At 37.6% G+C, this 21,366-nt stretch overlaps 2 protein-coding genes across 6 annotated transcripts; one reads left to right on the top strand and one right to left on the bottom strand.

The window, feature by feature from the left end:
- Positions 1-5,510: 5,510 nt before the first annotated feature.
- LOC114716606 (coiled-coil domain-containing protein 18) lies at positions 5,511-16,496 on the top strand. 4 transcript variants are annotated; one of them, XM_028901636.1, is made up of 11 exons: positions 5,511-5,930; positions 6,864-6,962; positions 7,066-7,266; positions 7,750-7,872; positions 8,083-8,120; positions 8,210-8,339; positions 9,055-13,545; positions 14,616-14,747; positions 14,979-15,086; positions 15,160-15,299; positions 15,898-16,496. In XM_028901636.1, exons 2-11 carry the CDS (start codon positions 6,885-6,887, stop codon positions 16,139-16,141), a joined length of 5,685 nt encoding a protein of 1,894 aa, XP_028757469.1. In that variant the 5' UTR covers positions 5,511-5,930; positions 6,864-6,884; the 3' UTR covers positions 16,142-16,496. The 4 variants fall into 4 exon arrangements, with proteins under 4 accessions (XP_028757469.1, XP_028757468.1, XP_028757470.1 ...); XM_028901635.1 differs by having other exon boundaries at positions 6,764-6,962; XM_028901637.1 differs by having other exon boundaries at positions 5,513-5,930; positions 6,764-6,962; positions 14,985-15,086.
- Positions 16,497-18,304: 1,808 nt separating this feature from the next.
- Positions 18,305-21,366, bottom strand: LOC114716577 (F-box/kelch-repeat protein At1g22040-like). 2 transcript variants are annotated; one of them, XM_028901597.1, is made up of 2 exons: positions 21,264-21,366; positions 18,305-19,982 (listed from the first exon to the last, which is right to left on the bottom strand). In XM_028901597.1, the coding sequence occupies exons 1-2, from the start codon at positions 21,335-21,337 to the stop codon at positions 18,572-18,574; spliced, it is 1,485 nt and encodes a 494-aa protein (XP_028757430.1). In that variant the 5' UTR covers positions 21,338-21,366; the 3' UTR covers positions 18,305-18,571. The 2 variants fall into 2 exon arrangements, with proteins under 2 accessions (XP_028757430.1, XP_028757431.1); XM_028901598.1 differs by having other exon boundaries at positions 18,305-20,018; positions 21,264-21,340.

Genomic DNA, 21,366 nt, shown 5'->3' with positions numbered 1-21,366 from the left:
ATTTTCTATGCCTGTTTCGGTATTAATATTGGCCTTGAAAACTAAGACTAAAATAGTCAAAATTTTATTTGTCCTGTTGCTTCAGAATCTCATTGATTTGCTCCCCGGGGGAGATTTGCCTTCTTCTTCTTTTTTAATATGTTGAGTTGGGGTTTAAATGGTTGCTTGATCTTTCTTCCTCCAGATCATCGGATAATTTTTCATGGAGACCGTTTGGACTTCATATGGAGACTCCGTGTACCATTGAATTTTGTGCTTTTTATTTGGAAGCTGAAACATAAGCTTTGCCTGTTGTGTTGGTGAGACACTGGAAGTATTTCCTTGTCTTTTTGATGCTCTGGTGTGGTTATGCTAAACCCTTAAGGCTTTCAAGTCCACCAATATGTCCTTCAACTTTTGAACAAACTCGATTTAATTATCCCTTGCCTCCTATCCTCTCCAGCACGCCTGATCACACTGATTATATCAGAGGCATCATCATACCATCTGGCGGGAAAGAAATCTAGTGGTTCATATCAAAGAATAATTTTCTGACAGTCTCTTAATCTTGTCTTATTGCACAACTCTCCTCCATCCAGTGTCTCTCGGCACATGAGGATTCTATTATATATCTGTATGTATGTATAAGCGCCTCTCAATTCCTAAACACGTTCTTTCATAAACATGCATCCCAGTATCCATATCTTTGTAAATTGACAAGACTAAAGTGAATCTGAAAATGCATACATGAAATGTTGCTGCATTTGTTTGCTAATGGACGAAGAGAAATGAGTTCTTTTTTTTTTTCCCATTCAAATGAGTTCTCTTATTGATGAAAATGTATGTACATGATAGTTATGGAAAAAAGAAAAAAAAGGTATGTACATGATTGAACACGTACGCTAACAACTTTTGAAATCATGAATTATGAAATTATGCAACAAAGACAAATATATAACATGAGAAGAAAAATAGTACCAAGTAAAAAAAAAAAAAAGCTACAAATAAGTCTCTTCAATTTTATTCGATTCTAACAGGTCTCAAGAAATCTAATATTTACAAGTTTCATTTGCAAGCAATACAGTTTTGACTTGCAAATATGAGAATTTGATTGGCAAAACAGTGATTCATAAATTTGACTATAAATAATACTACTGGACTTGTAAATATTAAATTCTAAAACACCTCTTTAATAATTTTTTTATCAGGATATATGTGTAATTTTCTCTGAACAAAGCCTTCAAGACGATCACATCTTTCATTAATATATAAAATAAAAATTGGGTAACTGCTTGTTATTTATAAATTAAGAGAGTGTTTTGATGAGAGCCAAAACATAATTTTAAAAATGATTTTATGACAGGAGTACGAAATAAGTATATGAGAAAAATCTTGTCCCACTTATATAAAAATATTTTTTAAAATGCCCTGTCATAATCTAAACACTCCCTAAGAGTCTAAAACCGTATAACTAGCAATAACTAGCAACTCAGCTTAAAGAGAATGTGCTTTCCTTGGCGGCCAAGAAGGCGAGAGGAAGGCGGCAAACAGAATGCAAAGTAATGGGCCCGCAAATTTGGGGGGAGCGCCAAAGAGGCCCGGTTTCAATAGAAATATTCAACTTTGGTACGCCAGAGAATTCAACCACCTATCATGTAATGACTAGTGTTTTGTCCGAGACTCAAACGGCCTCGGAGAAGCTACCGTCACATTTCCGCCTTTCCTTGCTCCCCAATCAAGTTCTCCACCTTCGTTTCCAGTATAAATCCACCCCTGCCTCTGGTAAGCCCCAAGCATCACCCACTACCCCCATACGTATCTATCCATGGCGTCTGCGGGATTTAGTTTCGCTGAAATATACGTACAGCGCAAAATGCATAAGGAGAAAGTGAAGCTCGAAGAAGCTAACGCTCGACACAGACTCCATGGCTCCCAGCCCAGAACACCAGGAGGATGTTTCTTCTGGCCGTCTAAGAACCATCGCAGCAAAATTGCTCGGGTAACAGATTACGATGATGACGAATCGGGGACTTCGGCTCCGACTACGTGAACAGGATTCGATTCCGCATTTGATTTGATCCGGCGGTTTATGGGTGCCCAATTTGGCAATATGCCCGGATCCTGTCCTCTTGTTTCGTTCCACTGCGATCAAGCAGGAGATTGCTTTTATTATTATTTGTTCTGAGGATTTTATCATTCTTTCATACTTAGATGATGAAAATCACTTTTGTATCTTGATGCGTTCATCTGTAGGTTTTTTCCCCCCCTTCTTTTGGTTGTAGTCTCTGTTCTCTGTATATCCAATTTATCTTTTCTTGCACTTTAACAGTTTTATAACTCATTTAGGTATATTCTTTACCTCGCGGAAATGATACCATGGTAAAAGTTAGATTATGATTTACATATTTAGTAGCGTCTTAGGTTTAACTTCCGGTGTCAAGTCTCGCCATAAAACCTGCTGGAAACGAAACAACTACCCGGCGTCCGTTCTAAACTCCTGATTGCTGATAAAATTATATCGGAATAACATTAATTTGTGGCGGAGAAAAGTAGAAAACACGCCGTCATTGATGGCGTCAGATTCATGTGATTGTGCGCGCAGGTGGAGGCACGGAGCTGCCTTGGATTTATTATTTAGTTAGTTTAACGGAGAAAGATGTCATGTGATGCTCGCGGCTCGCCGTTTTAAATTACGTATTTAATTGAAGGGGTTAGCTTAAATCTGTAGTCTGGCCAAACCAAAAAAAAAAAAAAAAGCCTTAAATTGTAGTTACGACTTACGATGACTTCTGCATATTCTGCGAATATAAACTAAAAGATATTTGGATGGAATTAAAATTATGATTTTAAAAGTATTTTTACAGTATACGAAGTAAATATGTAGAATAGTTTATTTTGATTTATAAAGATATGCTTTTCAGGAACACTTCTGATACTACTCCAACACTTTCTAATATAATTTGTCAGTCTCACGGGTAAAAAAAAAGGAAGATCTATGCACTCATACATAAAATAACATTAATTTAGTTTCGGATTGAGGACTCCATCGGTTGCCATGTCACGTGAAACGATTTTCAATCCCCCTTTATTTTTTTGGGTGAGCCGATATATTCTTCTTAGGTTCCTGTTAAAGTCGAAGTTATGTTGTGGCGGCAGCTTTTTTTTATAATTAAAATGTAGGTATCTTCTTATTGAAAATAATCTTATTTGAAGTACTGTCGAACGCTAAATGTAGACACTTCTCCCAAAAAGAATTCAAATATTGATTCGTCATGTTGTGAGGGATTAACCCCTTCTGTTAGACCCGATTCTGTTGGTTATGATGGCAACTTTTCATTTGAGTGATTTTAGGAATTTCCTGTTTCTTGTGCACCCAAAAAAAAAAAAGGCTTTTGCTTTGAGTCTCTGAGATAAGTGGCCCGGCCACCACTAAACGCTGAAGTATAAGATAGGTTCCCCTGTTACTTTGCTGGGCAACCGCAAAAGAGGGGGAAAAAGGGCTTCGTGTTGGGCTTCTTTAAAAAATGGATTTGTGGTGAGGTGAGGAGAGCTTGTGAAGGGTGGGGTCCTTAGGATTGTGTCTTATCTAGCATCTGATCATAATCTGTGGATAATCGCACCCTCTCCCTCTTTCTTTTGGTGATATGGCCTTTTCCATGTTCACTTTGGTGCTCGGCTCATTAATTCAAACATCATTTGAAAAAGGGCGAAAAGGGACGAAAGAGAAGCATCAGCATTGAGTATCGAGGAGGGCGGCACTTTGTGGGGTGAATGTTATGCACGTGATGGAAGCGCTGTCACGTGATAAAGGTATGCTGGCTTAGCTGCGTGGCATGATCACAATGCTCGAGTATAGAGTGGAAATGTAACGCCCCTTTAATAACAGACCCATGTGCAGAGTGGCCACTCATCTGAAGTCTCGCCTTCCCTTCTCAATTTAGCCACCACCCCCCACAAATCCAATATCAACTAAGGGCACTCAAGTTAACATTTAACTTGTTTGGCCCGACCCTCTTGTCCGCTTCTCATCTATCATTTTTTTTAATTATAAATCCTGCCAGTAGGTTGCTTCGTCTCATAAAATGCGTTTCATTTGCTGCTGTCTCTTACTATATAAATATGTAAGCATATTAAATTTATGTACATTGCTTTTGAACAGCAATACATATCACGCATCTATACAAAATCTTCTCTGTTATCTATATTTGAACAGCGTGAATAGATCGTTCATAATTATAATGAATAAGAACGATTCCAAGGGGTCTAACGAACAATAATAGAGATGCAGAGGTCCCAATGATCTTCCATCCCCATCATCCCGTTAAAGTCGCTCCCATGTGACCATCCAGATAAATGCTGGCCTGGAGGCAACTTTTGCAATTAGTTACAGTTCTTTTCTTTTCCGTGTGTAAATGGTTTCGGTTCATGACCGCTGTCACTTCTCACTTCAGTATCCACAACAATTCATCATGTCTATATTTACTCGTTCTCATTTAGATTCGTCATATAAATTTCAAAATATAATTATTGCTTGTCTTCAATAGTAAGCTGATCACATCAAATGTAGATAGTTACGATTTAAAATAGCGGGTGCCATTTTTTTTTGGGGGATATACTGGAAAAGGGCGGGTGACATTAAATGGGGAACGAAACAGGAAAAAAAATTTCTATCGCATATAGATTTTACTTTTTAAAATTGATTTATGTGTTTTTTTCTTATAAAACAAATAATGAAAACGGAGAAAGTAATTAGGAAATTACTGAGCTGGAATTTGCCGTGGAAAGTAGAAGCTCAGTTTAGCGAAAACATTTTGTAATTTGTCTGATATTTTATCTGGGCTGTTGCATCGTAAACAGGTTGGGTTGGCAGGCTGGATTTAACCACTCTGCTCCTAGTCCCAAAATTTAGCCACAAAACAAGGAGGAATTAAGATACGGTCTTTCACAATACCATTTAAGTCCAAATATAGTAGAAGCAAGCAAGGACGACACGGAAAAATCTACTCCAGATGCAGAGATCCCCATGGATGCCAATGCGATGAGACAGCTAAACAAAATGATTTTTTCAAAACACAATTCTCACAGGACCAACCAACCAACCAATGGTCATGATCTGTTGTAATTAGCTGATAATTAGAGATTATGGCTGGTTTCTGAAGTTGATGGACTATCTAAGCTATCATAGCTCCATTTCACCTGATTAATAATGGCGGTCACTCCACATTTACTGCAAACTCACGCCACCGCCTAATCGTCTTTGAAATCCTAACGAACCAAAACTCTCACGACACGCAGAGGGGGCTCGGAGACGGTCACTCACAGTCAGAGCCTTCCGTCCGAAGATTCCTTACCGTTTCTTGCTCCTTAAGCAGCTACAGGTCCGCAGATATTTACCTACCCAATAATGCCCGCACTATACAGCCTTCACTTCCAACACTATTAATATATTATGGCTTCAATATATTAATTTATAAATTGTCGCTGGTAATTTTGACGATTTTAGGTGTCAGCTTTCTAGTGGCAGTAGGTGTCTTCTTACCGCGGCACTTTGCTTGCGCAATCCTTTTGGCGTTTTCTTGTTCATTGCATTTTCTCTTTTTATTTTGGCTCCATCTTGATGTAAGGAGTGTCAGTATCTGGTAACAATTTTTAAGCTAGGGAAAAAACCGTGCTTACTCTTTTAGCTGCATATTTTCCTACATTCGGCGTAGCATTTGGGTCAGGATTCTCTTTCACTCTTTGCTTTTGTCAGTCTTTGGGTTCTGAGTTTTTCGGGTCAAGTATATAGTGGCATTGTCCGAAGCAAAGCAGCTTTCGGGTTCCTGCTGCTCGTCTATATCGACGAGGTCAAATTTGAATCCATTGCGTTCGATCCGCGATTTTTCTTTGCGGACTTTTGGCAAAAAATTTCAGGTTTGACATTCTGAGAAGTTTCCGACTCTTTCAACACGGTATGCGTGGTTCTGCTTTTATTTCCAAATCTTGTAGTCTGATCATTTTCTGTTCGGTCATCTTCGCGTTTTCGGGGAACAAGGGGGAGGGGAGGAAGAAATGCTGGATTTAGCTGTTTCATCTGCTGAACACTGTCTAACACGCGAAACCGGGAAGTGTTGAAGCTCAGCTGGATAGACTCTTCTCGGGTTGAAATAGGCTTAACTTTCATATTTGCTTTCCTACTTTCTTTGCAGCCAAACGCATTATGCGATAGTTCAACTTGGAGATCTAACTCCATTATTCTATATATCGAGTTCCAACTTGAAGGCTGAATTTACGAGTCAGCCTTTCGTGCTACATGCAATTGTTTCCTCTCGCAATTTGGCAAATTTGGATTTCCTGATTAAGCCAGTGTTTGCAGACAAATGATGGTTAAAATAATACCAACATTTTTCCTTCTAGAGTACAGCATTAGTAATTACTGGATTTTTTCGGCCCGGTAAACACTGGTTTCATCATGATTCACGACTCACGACAATCGATACTATGTGCTGTGCGAATCTGCCCCGCCCTTCATTTCCGTGATGTGCTTGTTCTATATGGTCTTTCATCGGTTCAAGTGTCATCCCTCCTGGATGCCATTCTTTGTTCTGTTTATTCACTTCTGGTGGCACAAGTCTTTTACCGTAACAAACTTGTAATTAATCTAAGGCATTGTAAGCCCTCCATATGATATATACTGTCATAATTTTGGATCAGTGGATTATAACTTGGTTTGTGAGGTTTTCAAATTGCTGTGTAGGTTTATCTCTAAGGAATGACGTGTGTGCCTTGTTTCTCTGACATTCAGGAGATAACGATTACTGCTATTGCATGCATGACAATTAAAGCGGTTCATTGGGCTTAGAAATGATTGTGGAACCCTCAAGTTATGCTATAATGCATGATAGGATTGATTGATTGCCTGAACAATGTCAAGAATCACAAAGTGGAAGATAGAGAAGACAAAAGTAAAGGTTGTTTTCCGACTGCAATTCCATGCCACGCATGTAAGTTTGCCATCGGCTAATTCCTTATATTTTTGTGGATTTTAAAATTTCATGCATCTAATTTATTTTCTTTATGTAAGTGCTGATAGTAAGCTTTCTATAGATTCCGCAATCCGGATGGGATAAATTGTTTATATCTTTTATACCTTCTGACTCTGGGAAGGCCATAGCAAAGACAACCAAAGCAAATGTGAGAAATGGAACCTGCAAGTGGGCAGACCCAATTTATGAAACTACAAGACTTCTCCAAGACCTTAAATCAAGACAATATGATGACAAACTTTATAAACTTGTCGTGGGAATGGTATGTTCTTTTATGACCTTATATTGTAGTTATAGTCCGCTTTATTTGTCGAAATTTTCATGTCATTTGCATAATTGCCTTTATTATAGAAACTACTCATGTGTATGCCATTTTTTGGGTTGTATACATAGCCCAGTGCTCCCATATTTTCACCATATCCTCTAATTCTGTGATGCAATGACCAAAAAAATATATCAACGTTCATTTACTAATGAATGGATTTCTCTTTCAAAATCATCAAGTCTGAATGGCTTTTGTATTGGGAACCAAATTTAATTAATACTATGACTCATATGCTAAGAACGTGACAACTCTTGTGGTTGTGAAATTTGAATATCATATATTTACAGAGAGCTAGCTGTTATTACCTGCTACCATCAGAAATGTCTACATGCTGTCTGTGTCTTCACAATAAGAGAGGTTCCTGTGGCATTTATCCCAACGGAACTGTACTAACTTCATTTTTGCCTATTCTCACACTAGGGCTCTTCACGGTCTAGCATCCTTGGGGAAGCGACCATCAATCTGGCTGATTTTGTTGATGCCTTGAAGCCTACAGCTGTTTCTGTGCAGCTCAATGGATGTGAGGCAGGAACCATACTACATGTGAGAGTTTTTAAAATTAATTTTTCTTCATTTTGTTAATTTTTGTATTTTTATGGCTTTATAGTATACAGTTCCTTATTTGATGCATCTGTGGTCCATGGCAATGGCATCTTGCTTTTACGTATGTATTGAGAATGAGAATATATTTACTGCCTGGGATATCGCTGATATTCCTTAAAAATCTTTGTCCATTTTCTTATTTGAAGCCAGGTCACTGTGCAGCTGCTGACATCCAAAACTGGTTTCAGGTACTTACTATCTGTGGCATGTAAGAATGTGCTTTAGCGGTTTAGCCAACAATAGCACACACTTATTTGAGGTTTATATTTACTTTCAGAGAATTTGAGCAGCAAAGGGAACTCAGAGAGAAGGGTCTGCAGACCAACTCTGACCAAGGCACTAATGATGAATCTGCTGATAGCAAAGAGTCATCTCCAGATCAGAATGTCAATAATCATATAAATAAGGTTTCATTCCCCTCCCCCTCTCCTTTACAATATATTTCGGTCTATATATTTGCCATACCTAATTTAGCAATCTTCATCCTCACTTGCTCCAGGCATGCTTGCTACGACTTTGTCTTGTACATTTTTATTGTTAGCCTAAAGCTATTACTCATTTACATTTTACTTTCTGTTGTTTCCTCATTTTTTTTGGGCTCAGGAGCTCTCCTGGCTAAAAAAGTCATGTTGAAACTTTATTTTCAATACACATGCACTAATCAGATGCATCTGTGCTTTGTTTGGTTTTTATCTAAGCACTCCTAGATTTAGAACTCTTTTTTCCCAGCCTAGCTGAAGATACAATGTATTGTTCCTACAGATTGTATGTAGTGCTTGTTGTCTACAGTGTACACATTTGAGTTCTGAGGATTTTCTGTAACTTATCTATGGTCAAACCATATTCACCTAACTGTTTTCTACTATCAGTAGATTATGCAATTCAAGCTACCATTGATGGTTGATTGAATGAGCATTAATAACGTACTTGGAGGATACTTGGGCACGTGCCTAGTAGTACATTATAAGGAAATAGACATGCAATAATGCCCCCGGGGGGGGGGGCTGAAATAATAATTTATCATCTAGCATTGGAGTGAATGATCATGCCTATCGATTTTTCTTAAAAGTTTTATGTGTGAGTATCATTTTCATGTTGGCCTTTTCTTTTGTCACTATACAGGTCAGTGCAGGAGTGAAGTTCAAGAAAGAATCTAAAGGGCTTGCTCTTGCTTCTTCACTTGAAGTAGAGGCAGGGATGAATGAAGAGTGTGCTGACTCAGCTGTTGGACTTGACAGCTCTTCGACTACTTCGGGGAGCATGTATGCTGAGAAGCATGATATGTCCTCCACAAACGAACTAGATGGCCTTAAATGCACAACTTCTGGTGATTCGGGTGGATTATCCCTCACTCAAAGTCATCAGCCTGAGAAAGGTGATGCACTTGGTCCATCACAGGGCAGTGATTGGGTCCAAGATTGGAGGGCGGACGGTGCTGCTGCAAATGATATATTTACTGCTTCTGAAGATACTAGCAGACTTAGAGAAGATTTAGAAGCAATTGAGTCATCTATTCTTGGTCTAAAACTGGAGGTAAGCTCTTTGCGGAATCATTCGGATGCAATAGGTGCTGAAACGCTAAATTTTGCTGAGCAACTTGCTGCTGAGATTTCTTCTGGAGAAGCGCTATCAAAAGAGGTTGCTGTACTAAAATCAGAGTGTTTGGAGTTTAAAAATGACTTTGAACAGCTTAAAAATTCTAAATTGAGCTTTACATATTCAATGATAGAACCAACTGAGACAGATGAGGAAAAGTTATTTCAGAAGTCCCAGCTTAGAGGGTTCCAGGAGCTTTTGCTTATGGAAGATAAGTTGAGAGAAATTCAAACAAAGGTGTCCACGGGATTTCATGAAAAGAATTCTAGGTTTCTAGACTCGGAGTTAGAAGCACTAATTGAGGCTTTGCAAGTTGTTAAGCAAGGGTATCCAGGAACCAGTGTTGCCAAAGGAAGAGAGAGCAAAGAGATGGCTTCACATAAAGGCGAGCAATTTTTAGCAGGAGCTCGATCTGAGTCAGATTTTTTCCAATCTGAAGGCATGGCTCATCTCATTAGCATCCCTGGCTTTGTGTCTCATGAATCTAGTACTATAGATCCTACCCTTGAAATGAGAGCAAAACTTTTTGAACTTCTTAGAGAGCTAGATGAGTCCAAAACTGAAAGGGAAGGCCTTGCTAGGAAAATGGACCAGATGGAGTGCTACTATGAAGCTCTTGTTCAGGAACTTGAGCAGAATCAGAGACAGATGATGGCAGAGCTGCAGAACCTCAGGAATGAACATTCTGCTTGCCTGTACACAATTTCATCTAGTAAGACAGAGATTGAGAGAATGCATCTAAATATGAAAGAGCAGACATTAAAATTTGATGAGGACAAGCGCATTTTGAATTCTCTTAACAATGAGCTTGAAAGAAGGGCTGTTTCTGCAGAAGCAGCCCTCAAAAGGGCCCGATTGAACTATTCTATTGCTGTTGGTCAGTTGCAAAAAGACCTCAAGCTACTTTCTTGCCAGGTTCTTTCTATGTATGAAACTAACGAGAATCTCATAAAGCAAGCCTTTTCTGATTCTTCACTTCCTTGCCCTGAAACATTAAATCATCTGAAAAGTTTAGAGGAAGGCCTTACTTCAAATCAATCACCATGTCAAACTCAGAATGCTCTATTAAACAAGCAGCATTTAGGCGAGGATATTTTACTAAAGGATTTGAAACAATCACTCCACTTGCAAGAAGGCTTGTACAAACAGGTTGAAGAAGAAGCCTGCCATATGCATTTTGTGAATATATACCTGGAAGTGTTTTCAAAAGCTTTACAAGAAATGTTGCTTGAAGCAAATGTTGACATTCAACTCATGAAAGAAAACATCGATCAACTCTCTCAGCAGCTGAAACTCTCAACAGAGTCCAAGGAGTTATTGACACTTAGGCTGCAGAATGCCATGAATGATATTCACTCCCTAAATGAATACAAGGCCAGTTGCACAGCTAGAAGCAATGATATTGCTCACCAGAATGAAATTTTGGAAGCAAGTTTTAAAAGTCTTGCTCATGAAAACCATCTTCTTGCTCAGAAAATCATTGAATTGGAAACTCATCTGGCAGAGTATAGAAGTTATGAGAGTAAATTTGTGGCCTGCAATGCAGAAAACTTGGAGTTGAAGAATTTAGTGAAAGAAGAGAGTCAAGCAAATAACATTATTCACAATGAAATGTCCACCTTGAGGGAAGAGTTAAAAGCTAGCAGAAGCGAATTAAATGAGCTGGTTTCTATGAAGGACCATCTGCAGAGTGTGGTCAACTCTGGGTGCATCAAGTTGCAGAAAGTGATTGAATCATATGCAAATAATTACAGTGGCCTCTCTCTTTGTAGCACATCTTCTTCTCAGGACTTGAAGTCTAAAGATCTAGATGGTCTCATTTTGCAGCTAGACGAGCTCCAACATAGTGCATGTGATAGGATTCAGCAACTCATTGAAGAGAAGAAAGTTTTAGTGAATGAACAGCATCTGTCTCAAGTATCCTTAAATACTGCAAAATCAGATTACATAGTCATGAAACAAAAGTTTGAACACGATTTGCAAGAGATGGTAGGTAATCTAAGCACGTCCAGTGCCCTGTTGCAGAAACTTCAGTCAGAGTTTGAAGCAGTTGTTAACACGCTGAAGGCTAGTTCAGATATTGAAGAAATTTACTCGAAGCATCACAAAGAACTTTTGTCAGTTCTTGATCATCTGGAAGCTGAGCTACAACAACTTAGTATGAGAAATCATGACCTTGCTCAAGAAATTTTAAGGTTAGACACTTTATCTGGCGACCTTGAAAAGTGTAAGCTGAGTTTATCAGAAACTACCAGGGAAAAAGAAGCTCTAGAGGCGTCTTTGCAGAAGGAAGTTGAAGAATCTTCTATGATTTCTTCAGAGCTTAATGCTTTGAAAGAAAGTTTGCATTCTCTATATGATGAGTTGCATGCTGAGAAAACATTCAGAGGAAAATTAGAGAAAACAGTAACAGATCTCACTTCAGTATTGAATGAGAAGCAATGCCAGCTGGAGGATTTTGATTTAAACAAAAACGAACTAGTCCGGCTCAAGGAAATGGTTGCAGACCTGGAAATAGAGAAATCAAGAGTGTCTGAATTATTACTGGAAACTGATGGACGTCTTAAAGATGTTTTAAGAGAATCTTCTTCCATTAGTTTTCTGGAAACTCATTTAGCTGAACTGCATGATTTTGCAATAGCAACGGATGTCGTTATGATTTTCACAAGGGCTCAGTTGGAGGGTCATATTGAGAATCTTGTTGAAAAGCTTCACTCAACTTGCAGGCAAGTTGAAGTGCTTCACAAGAAGAATCTTGATGTAGAATCTGAGTTAAATGGTTTTCTTTCCAGAGAATCAACTTACATTGAAGAAAATGCAAGATTGTCGGGAAGTGTGGATTGTTTAAAATCAGAGTTAGAATCCTCCACTGCTCAGAGCAGAGCACTAATTGATCAAAACAATGCAATAAATGAAGAGCTTTCAGAATACAAGAGCAGGGCAGAGAATGCAATTGATATTTCTTGTGAACATGAAAGCCAGGGTGCTCTTGAAGTTGAAAGGCTGGAGCACTTGTTGGCAAATTGTAGAATAGATATTGAAGACCTCTTTTTTGATAAGGAAGAAGTTGAAGTAAAATGCATGGTTTTCCAGTCCAAATTAGATGAACTGAAAAGTGCAATGTTCTCGCTAAAACAATCAGATGATGAACTGATTAGGTTGCAGATCCAATACAGTGAACTTACCAAGAGGCTTTCTGAGCAGGTGTTGAAGACGGAAGAGTTCAAAAATTTGTCCATTCATTTGAAGGAGCTCAAAGACAAGGCTGATGCTGAGTGTCTCAATGCTCGTGACAGAAGAGGGCATGAAGGACCACAAGTTGCTATGCAGGAGTCCTTGAGAATAGCATTTATCAAGGAACAGTATGAAACAAAGCTGCAAGAACTAAAGCAACAACTTTCCTTGTCCAAAAAGCATAGTGAGGAAATGCTATGGAAACTGCAAGATGCTATTGATGATATCGAGAACAGAAAGAAATCTGAAGCTTCGCACATAAAAAGAAATGAAGAGCTGAGAATGAAGATCCTGGACCTAGAAGCTGAGTTACAAGCTGTACTTTCTGAAAAACGCAATTTGTTAAATGTTTATGACCTAGTAAATGCTGAAAAGGAATGCTCAATGATTAGCCTTGAATGTTGCAAGCAGGAAAAGCAAGAGCTTGAAGATTCTCTTCTAAAATGCAATGAGGAGAAGTCCAGAATTGCTGTTGAACTTACCTTGATGAAGGAATTAATTGAAGATGCTGGATCTCATCTCAAATTTTTGAAGGAAGGCAACAACGTATCACAGAAAAGGACTGGCCCATCTGATGAACCCATTGAAGAACAGCCTCATTCTAGAAACCCAATTTCTAACATTCCAACTGTTGGGAAAGAGATTGTTGATAAATTTCCTCGAAATTATTCATCTGTGGATCCATCCTCTAGTCCATCAAGTCCCAGAGAAGCCAAATCTGCCTGTGTAGGTTGCAGTCGAGAGCCAGATAGTCCAGATACGCCCATCAATGCAAAACCTGAGGTAAATGATATAATTCTTTTTGGAAGCACATATTTCATCATCATTGTATGTTTCCTAATGTTTATTGGATATGAAATGGAAGAGAAATAACCTTGTTTCTACGATTTTATGGGATCCTGTGTAGCCAAATTACTTCAAATCTAGAAAATTTTGACTTTGTTAACGAACTAAACTATTGGTGTGCCCTTTTTATTATGGTTGAATGTTGTACTGGTAGAGAATCCTATATATAACCTTATTTGATTGTTTTGTGTTTGTCCATGATAAGATATGGAATATACAATAATACTACCTCCAGTCCTTAATATAAGACCTCGTTTGACTTTTATTTTGGTCCTAAATACCAAATCCTAATCTTCTTTGCCTTTCATATTTATTTATTTTTTCCTAAGATAATCCTTCTAATAATGACAATTCTAGCCAATAAACTTGATTAACAAGAATATTTTAAGAAAGACAACACATATTTATTACAAATAACTAACTTAACTTATTTCCTTAATCTACTCAAATTAGTCAACTAGTTTTTATATTTAGAACCGGAGGTAGTATCATCTGAGTTTTAACCACATAACTCTTGACACTTTCAATGTCCCCATGATATGTTTCTTGCAGTGTAGAAAACTCCTTTGCACAAGTCCAAATATCTTGACTTAGTCATATGGCTTATTCTCAAATGATTAAATGGGTATCTCTTCAAGTTGAGTGAAACAGTGGGAGTGCGCTGAAGGTAGTAAGGAACTAAGTTATAGGAAGAAAAGACTATTCTTCCCCCCTTTCACCATTTTCCTTTCTTCTGTGATGTCTCTTTTGCACCAAAGGCAAGCAAAGGCCTTTAGTTTCAAGAGAACTACCTAGGAGGTGTTTGGATAGAATTAAAACCATAGTTTTGAAAATATTTTTACGGTATACGAAGTAAATATGTGGAGGAGTTTATCTCAATTTATGGAAAAGTACTTTTCAGAAGCACTTCTAGTGCTACCCAAACACCTTTTAATTGCGTATTTAATGTAGGCTTTCTTTTATATCTGGCAAGCCTTTTATTAATGCTGTGGGTAATCATTTGCCAGGAAGCACCTGCACTTGGAGGCATAAATGGATGCCAAACTGTTGAAACTGAAGAGAACTTGCAACTTGCTGGACAGAAACATGCTGCTTTATCTCAAAGTTTAAAATCCAGCCTGGACCACTTGAATAATGAGGTATTTCTTTGTGTGAATAAGTTTGTTGTTATTATTCTTGCTTTCTTCCATTCTTCTTATAGTTCTAATTACTTGTGATAGAAGTATTGTCCTTCAACTATCTTATGCATGTGGGGGTATGTGAATAGCATTTGCTTTTCCCTATTTTGTTAATTTCATAATTCTGTTGAATGCCAATGTAGTCTAACCTCTTTTCTGGCTGAAACATGTGATCTGATTTGTGTCTTCTAATTGCAGTTGGAAAAAATGAAGAATGAGAATTTATTTACATCGGTAGATGACTGTAACTTCGAGTCAAGTTTTCCAGGCTTGCAAAGAGAATTGATGCAGCTCCATGAGGTGATGGATTCTATCTGCACCACCATGAAGCATGTCTTTCTTTACATTCTTATTTATTTTGAGCTTTGTTCAGGCTAATCAAGAGTTGGGAGATGTATGCCCTGTGTTCAATGAAATCTCCGTCAGTGGTAATGCACTGGAAAGGGTTCTTGCTTTGGAGATTGAACTTGCTGGAGCATTACAGGCCAAGAAATCAAGCTTACAATTTCAGAGGTACATTCTCCTTTGCATCAGTAGTGAAAATTTTTGGGTGGTATTTCTTTAGATTTCCTTTCTCTTTCTGCGTTCAAGTCTGGCGTGGTGACTAGTGATATACTTCAGTTAAAGGAGTTTGCTGTGATACTAACCTTGAGAAGCATATAGTTTGATCGCTACATACATTTATCATTCTAATAGATTTGCATATATCTAACAATACTTTGTCATATTGTAGTTTTATTTATTATGTCCGGTTTTTAATATAAGAACTCGTTTGACTTTTATTTTGATCTTAAATATAAGACGATTTATTTTGTTTCTCATATTTATCCATGTTTTTTCAAGGTAGTCTTTGTGACGGTAGTTCTAGCTAATATATTTGATTAGCCAAAATATTTTAGAAAAAACAACACCTATTTGTTATAAATAACTAACTTAACTAATTTTTTTAATCTACTCAAATTAGTCAACTAACTCTTATATCAAGGACCGGAAGTAGTATTTTAAAAATCAGGCAGTATTTGGAATTACCCCCAACATTGATAGAAATTGATGGGGGGGGGGCAAAAGGAAATTGAGCACTTGGCATGATGTGTTTTTCCCAACACTGCAGCTCTTTCTTGAAGCAACACAGTGACGAGGAAGCAATTTTCCGAAGCTTCAGGGATATCAACGAGTTAATCAAAGACATGCTGGAACTAAAGGCAAGACACGTTGCTGTGGAGACGGAACTGAAAGAGATGCATGACCGTTACTCTCAGTTAAGTCTTCAGTTTGCAGAAGTCGAAGGTGAAAGACAAAAACTCATGATGACTCTCAAGAATTCCAGGACACCCAGGAGGGACCATTCCTTGTAGCCAATAGAAACTGCATTTGCCATCCGCCGCCCCTGCACGAGCTCATCATTCATGGTTCCATCCTGTCAGCCCTCCCTGTTTATTATCGGATAAGGTTATGGTATATCTATATATAATGGGGCCTTTTCGGCCATGCCCGGGATTCCTGCAAGTGTTGTTATGCCATGTCTTCATTTTACAAATGAAGACGCCGATAAATACTTTGTAAATAAAATATTTCCCTCCTTGGTTCGTGCCCTGTAACATCTCGGTTTTAGTCTCGGCACTGTAATTGTTTTGCTGTACAGAAACAATTAAGTTCATACAAATATCATTTCTATTTAAATTTTTGGGACGATGAAGAGGTTTTTGTTTATTTCTGGGTCTTGTTTCACGAGCGTTTTCTTCTGTTGCTTGATCTATTAAATATATTGGTTGCACTAGATCCGTCATAGGTTCTGACCTTTAAAAACACATGCGTTTTAACGATTAAAGAAGTTGCATCAGAGACTAGGCATCCATGTGTGTGTATTGGAAATTAATTGAATTGGATAATTAGCCGGAAAATCAATAAAATACTTAAAATATAGAAACAAATTAAACATGAGGCAGCCTGCGTGATTTTTGTCACTGCGACAGCGCAGGACCGTCGTACTTGAATTCTGTGGCGGATTTTGGGACTGGGTGGATAGGGAGGGGTGTCCTTGAAACATCCCCACGTTTTTTACAGTAACAAAAGCCGTCTTTTATATTTAATTTGATTTTAAATATAAAAGTTTAATTAATTTTAGTTTTTATATTTAACTTTTTAATATGATTTTTATAGTAGTTTTATATGTTAAATGTTTTATTACATGATAGTTTTAGCTAATATATATGATTAACAATAATATTTTAGAAAAGACAATACCTATTTATTACAAATAATTAATTTAATTAATTTTTTTAATCTCCTCATATTAGTCAATCCTTGTTGACTAATATGAGGAGATTAAAAAAATTTGAGAAAATTAAAAAAATTAGTTAAATTAGTTATTTGTAATAAATATGTCTTGTTTTTCCTAAGATATTCTAACTAATTATATATATTAGTTAAAATTATTATTTGATACCACTGTAATATGTGCAACTACTATAATGACTGTTTTAAAAAAATTAAATAAATATAATTGACAAAATAAATTAAAATTTTATATTTTGAATCAAATTAAAAATAAAACTAACACTTAATAAGGGAGCTAGTATTAAGTACCGGAGGCAGCATCTCATCAATCCCGCTCTCCCACTATTTCAGTCTCTGTTTCCTTTGGAATTCTAATCAGGGTGTCAGCTTCACTAATCCTTGTCTTAGAGAAATAACGGCCGATGCTTCAGTGTGTATCACTACTATCGCATGCTAAGAGTCCCAACTTCTTAGTATGATCCTCCGGGTGGACTCTGGTATGGATAATCTCGAGGGTTGTAATGAATAATTTTTTATGATCATATATACATTTGTATTGTATTTTTTACCCTATTGAATGAAAATATTTACTCTTGCATCCCTCCCAACAACCAAAAAATGCTTTTATAATTAATACCACCCTATCCGATTTATAAATCATTTTGAACATATTTTACTGAAATTAAAAAAAATCTTAAAAATTGTTTTATTAATTATATCTAAAATTTCAATAGTTTTAAACTTTGCTTCTATTAAATATATATCTTTCAAAATTAAATAACATGCACCGACATTTAATGGAGAATAAAAGAAAAAACTATTTGGTCAAAAAACAATTATATGCCTCATAATTAGAATGAAAAATTCTTTTTTTCCTCTGAGTATGAAAGTGGCATATAAGCAAATCGGGCATAATATGAGTGCAAATGAATTAGATGAATCAAGAATTTCATTATCTTTTCGTTATACACTTTTTTCTTGCAGATTTTTGTAGGACACAAGAAAAACCATTTTAAAAAATATACATACTCTCCCTATATATTTTTTCCGCGTTACCACTTAAAACATAAAAATATAAATTCTTTTTAAACAAATAATTAATTTCACAAATCCATATCTCTTTTTTTCCTATTTTTATTGTAATTTTATCAGAGTTGCAATTAAGTTGTGCGTAAAATGAATATAGGCATGAATTTGTCCCCAAAAATGCCTACAGCATATGCCACGACCACCGGAATAAATATCAAAACCAGCTTGATGACGACATTATTTGAACGTTAATTCTGGAGAGAATGAACCCATCTCATTTCTCCCTTCCTTTCGCAGTAAATCTAAACCAGCAACAAGCACGTTACAGTCGTAACCTCGTAGGTGGTAATTTCCATAGAACTGCCTATACGATACATACAAGTACTAAAACATTCGTCTAAATGAACTAGCAACCATGTCGTATGTTCATTTAGCTTCCAGTAAACTAATATATTATAGAATTTCATACTTGGAATTAACTAAATATCAATCACTTGGCAACTGACCAATTCAGCTGGACCAAAGTCTTTCTTGGCAACTACCTTCCAAACAACTGCATCAGGTTCAGCACCTGGTTCTGGATCTTCATGACCACAGATGGGCGAAAGGGAGGAGATTGAAGGAGAAGAATCCCAATTACTGCGCAGGTCAGCCTTAAGAACAGCAATGTCATGATTAGCATCTTTTGTAATGACGTGAATTTTCTCATGGAAACCAGCGAGCAAATACGGAGACTCTGAATCTGCACAATCATATACGGGGACTTTTCCGATAACTACTTTCCATGCATCTTCTCCTTGATCATATACCTTGATCTTTCCACTTTCCAGAGAATTAGAAGGATCATAAGCATATAATTCACCATCCACCACAACGCTCAATTTGGTACCTGCTTGCCGAGCAGGCCAACCCTCACCCATTCCATTAGGCATTTCCATCCATGAATTTGTTTCAGGATCATAGATTTCTCCGCCCACATCAACAAAAAAGGGCCATGAATACAAACTTTGTGGGACACATAGCCTTCCCATGTAGGAGGTCAATCCTGTGGCAATAGGCTTCAACATGTCAGCCAAAAAGACAGTGGGCAGGACTCGAGCTTTTGAGAAAGGCATACTAGGTACATTGGACCATGTATCTGTAGAGGGATCAAAAACTTCAGCAGACTGAAGGGGAATCAATCCAGCTTGACCCTGACTAACCCCTCCGACCACATAAAGTTTGTTATTTAAGATGCCTGTCTTGCAATATGCCCTACCTGTAGACATCGAGGTCACCTTGCTCCATTTGTTTTCTATCAGATCGTATCGCCAAACACATCTCATGGTTGAAGATTTAGAGAATCCACCAAGAACATAGAGACATCCCTCGACAGCTCCAATGGCACAGCCGCAAAAGGGCATTTCATCTAATCCATCCTTCTGTCCCAGCAAACCTCTTATAACTTCAGCAATTCTAATACCTTCCACCATGTTCCACATCCAAAGCCTAGAAGAACCCTTTCTAGATTCTTCTTCATTAACAAAATTGGGCATCGCAGGCAGTCTCTGCCATTTTTGGGAACGAGGATCCAGGGCATGCCATATAAGCTTGTTTTCTCCAACCTTGATCAACAGATATAGCCACTCTTCAGTTGTTCCAAGTTCTTTTCTTAACTTATATAATTCAGAACTCATGATAGTAGTCTTCCATTTCCTTGAGACCAACCTCATGTTTAAGTAACAAATTCTAGGAACTCTGGCGATAATCTGAAGTGATAATTCATCGGGAAGATTTGGAATTAATCTTGGACTCTCCTCATCAAAGCTAGATAACATTCTTCTCCTCTTGCAGATCTCATTCTGAAAGGCCTCGTCACCCTCACTCCTATCGGATTTGGCATTCGCCATACTGAAAAAAGAACCCATAATAGGCAAAATTCAATGTCTGCATGAAAACAAAGCAATCATCATTATAGTAACTTGACTTTCGGTCCAATGCTGGAAAAATACGGGGCCAATGTACAAGAGCTTCATTATATCGATGGAGAAGATGAGCAACATATATGAACCAAAAAGCGTTGGCACACATACCCAGAGGTTCCAGTGATCAAATTAACGCAACTTTTTTTGACAGTATCCAACTTAGATACCGTTCTAAGTAAAATAGTTGCAGGTATAAGAATTCTAAAAAGATGTCCAAATACGAACTTTGAGTAAACTTTCAAACCTTTTGTTCTAATTCAACTCAAAATGAGAGTACCCAACTTAGAAGACCCTTTCTACCCCTTCATTTTTTTTATTTTTTTGGTTTTTTTTGGGGCGGGGGGGGGGGGAGGTTGGAAAAAGGGCACATAATCGTATAACTACAAGCAGTAATAGATTCAAAATTAGTAAAAATAAAATGATAAAAAATTGCAAGTTGCAAATCATAGGAAGTAGTGATCAACGTATCCATATGAGCCCTCCATGAAGGTTCAAGAACGAAGACAAAAAACTCTCCCACAGATTTTAAACTCCTCGAAATGACACAGCCAGAAAAATCAGCCCTTCAGGCCCTCCAAAACAGTTAAAGGAAGGGAGAAGAACAAAAGAATCATTCGCTCCATCAGAAGATATAGATCCTAGACCACGAAGTCGCGATCTGTCGCCAAAAGTAACCAACATAATATTTCAGAATTTCAGCCCGTCGTGGTCGGTGAGAAAAGTCAGACCACTTCAACCAAAGCAAAAATAACAGACCTCCCTAGCAACAGTGGAGTTCTTTCCTCCCCCCTATTCCCTATTCCTCATACATCGACCTGGGCTCAGCTAAAACTTGACTAACGCAGTATAAGTAATTGGCGCACTGAATCAGTGAAAAGAAAGGGAAAAAAAGGAAGGAAAAAAAAAACTGTTCTCGACGGGAAACATTGACGTTGGGAAACTGACAGACAAGATTCAATATTGGAACGGAGTGTACATTTGACAGTAAATTACACTCGCAAGTCCAATTACCAAGAAGCCAGAATTAAAATTCACTTCAAATCACCAGGAAAAGAGGAGGAAGAAACGGGAGATACCAAGAATGAAACACAGAGGAACAGTGAAAGACAGGCAGCAAAATTAAAATAGAGAAAACTGAAAAAGGAGAAGGGAAGTGGAAATTCCAAAAGGAAAAAGAGGAGAAAGAAAGAGTAAAACATAATCCAACCTGGTAAAGAAGGGAAAGATGTGAAAGGCTTTGTAATTGAAATGGCGGGGGGAAATTGGCGTGGGAATGGCCATGTCCGAGGAGGTGCGGGAGGATGAAGGGG

The sequence above is a fragment of the Neltuma alba genome, unplaced genomic scaffold (assembly GCF_004799145.2).
Source record: "Neltuma alba isolate B1F8T4 unplaced genomic scaffold, ASM479914v2 tig00011681_pilon, whole genome shotgun sequence".
NCBI lineage: Eukaryota > Viridiplantae > Streptophyta > Magnoliopsida > Fabales > Fabaceae > Neltuma > Neltuma alba.
The sequence above is the reverse complement of the archived record's forward strand: the minus strand, read 5'-3'. Positions and strand labels throughout refer to the sequence as shown.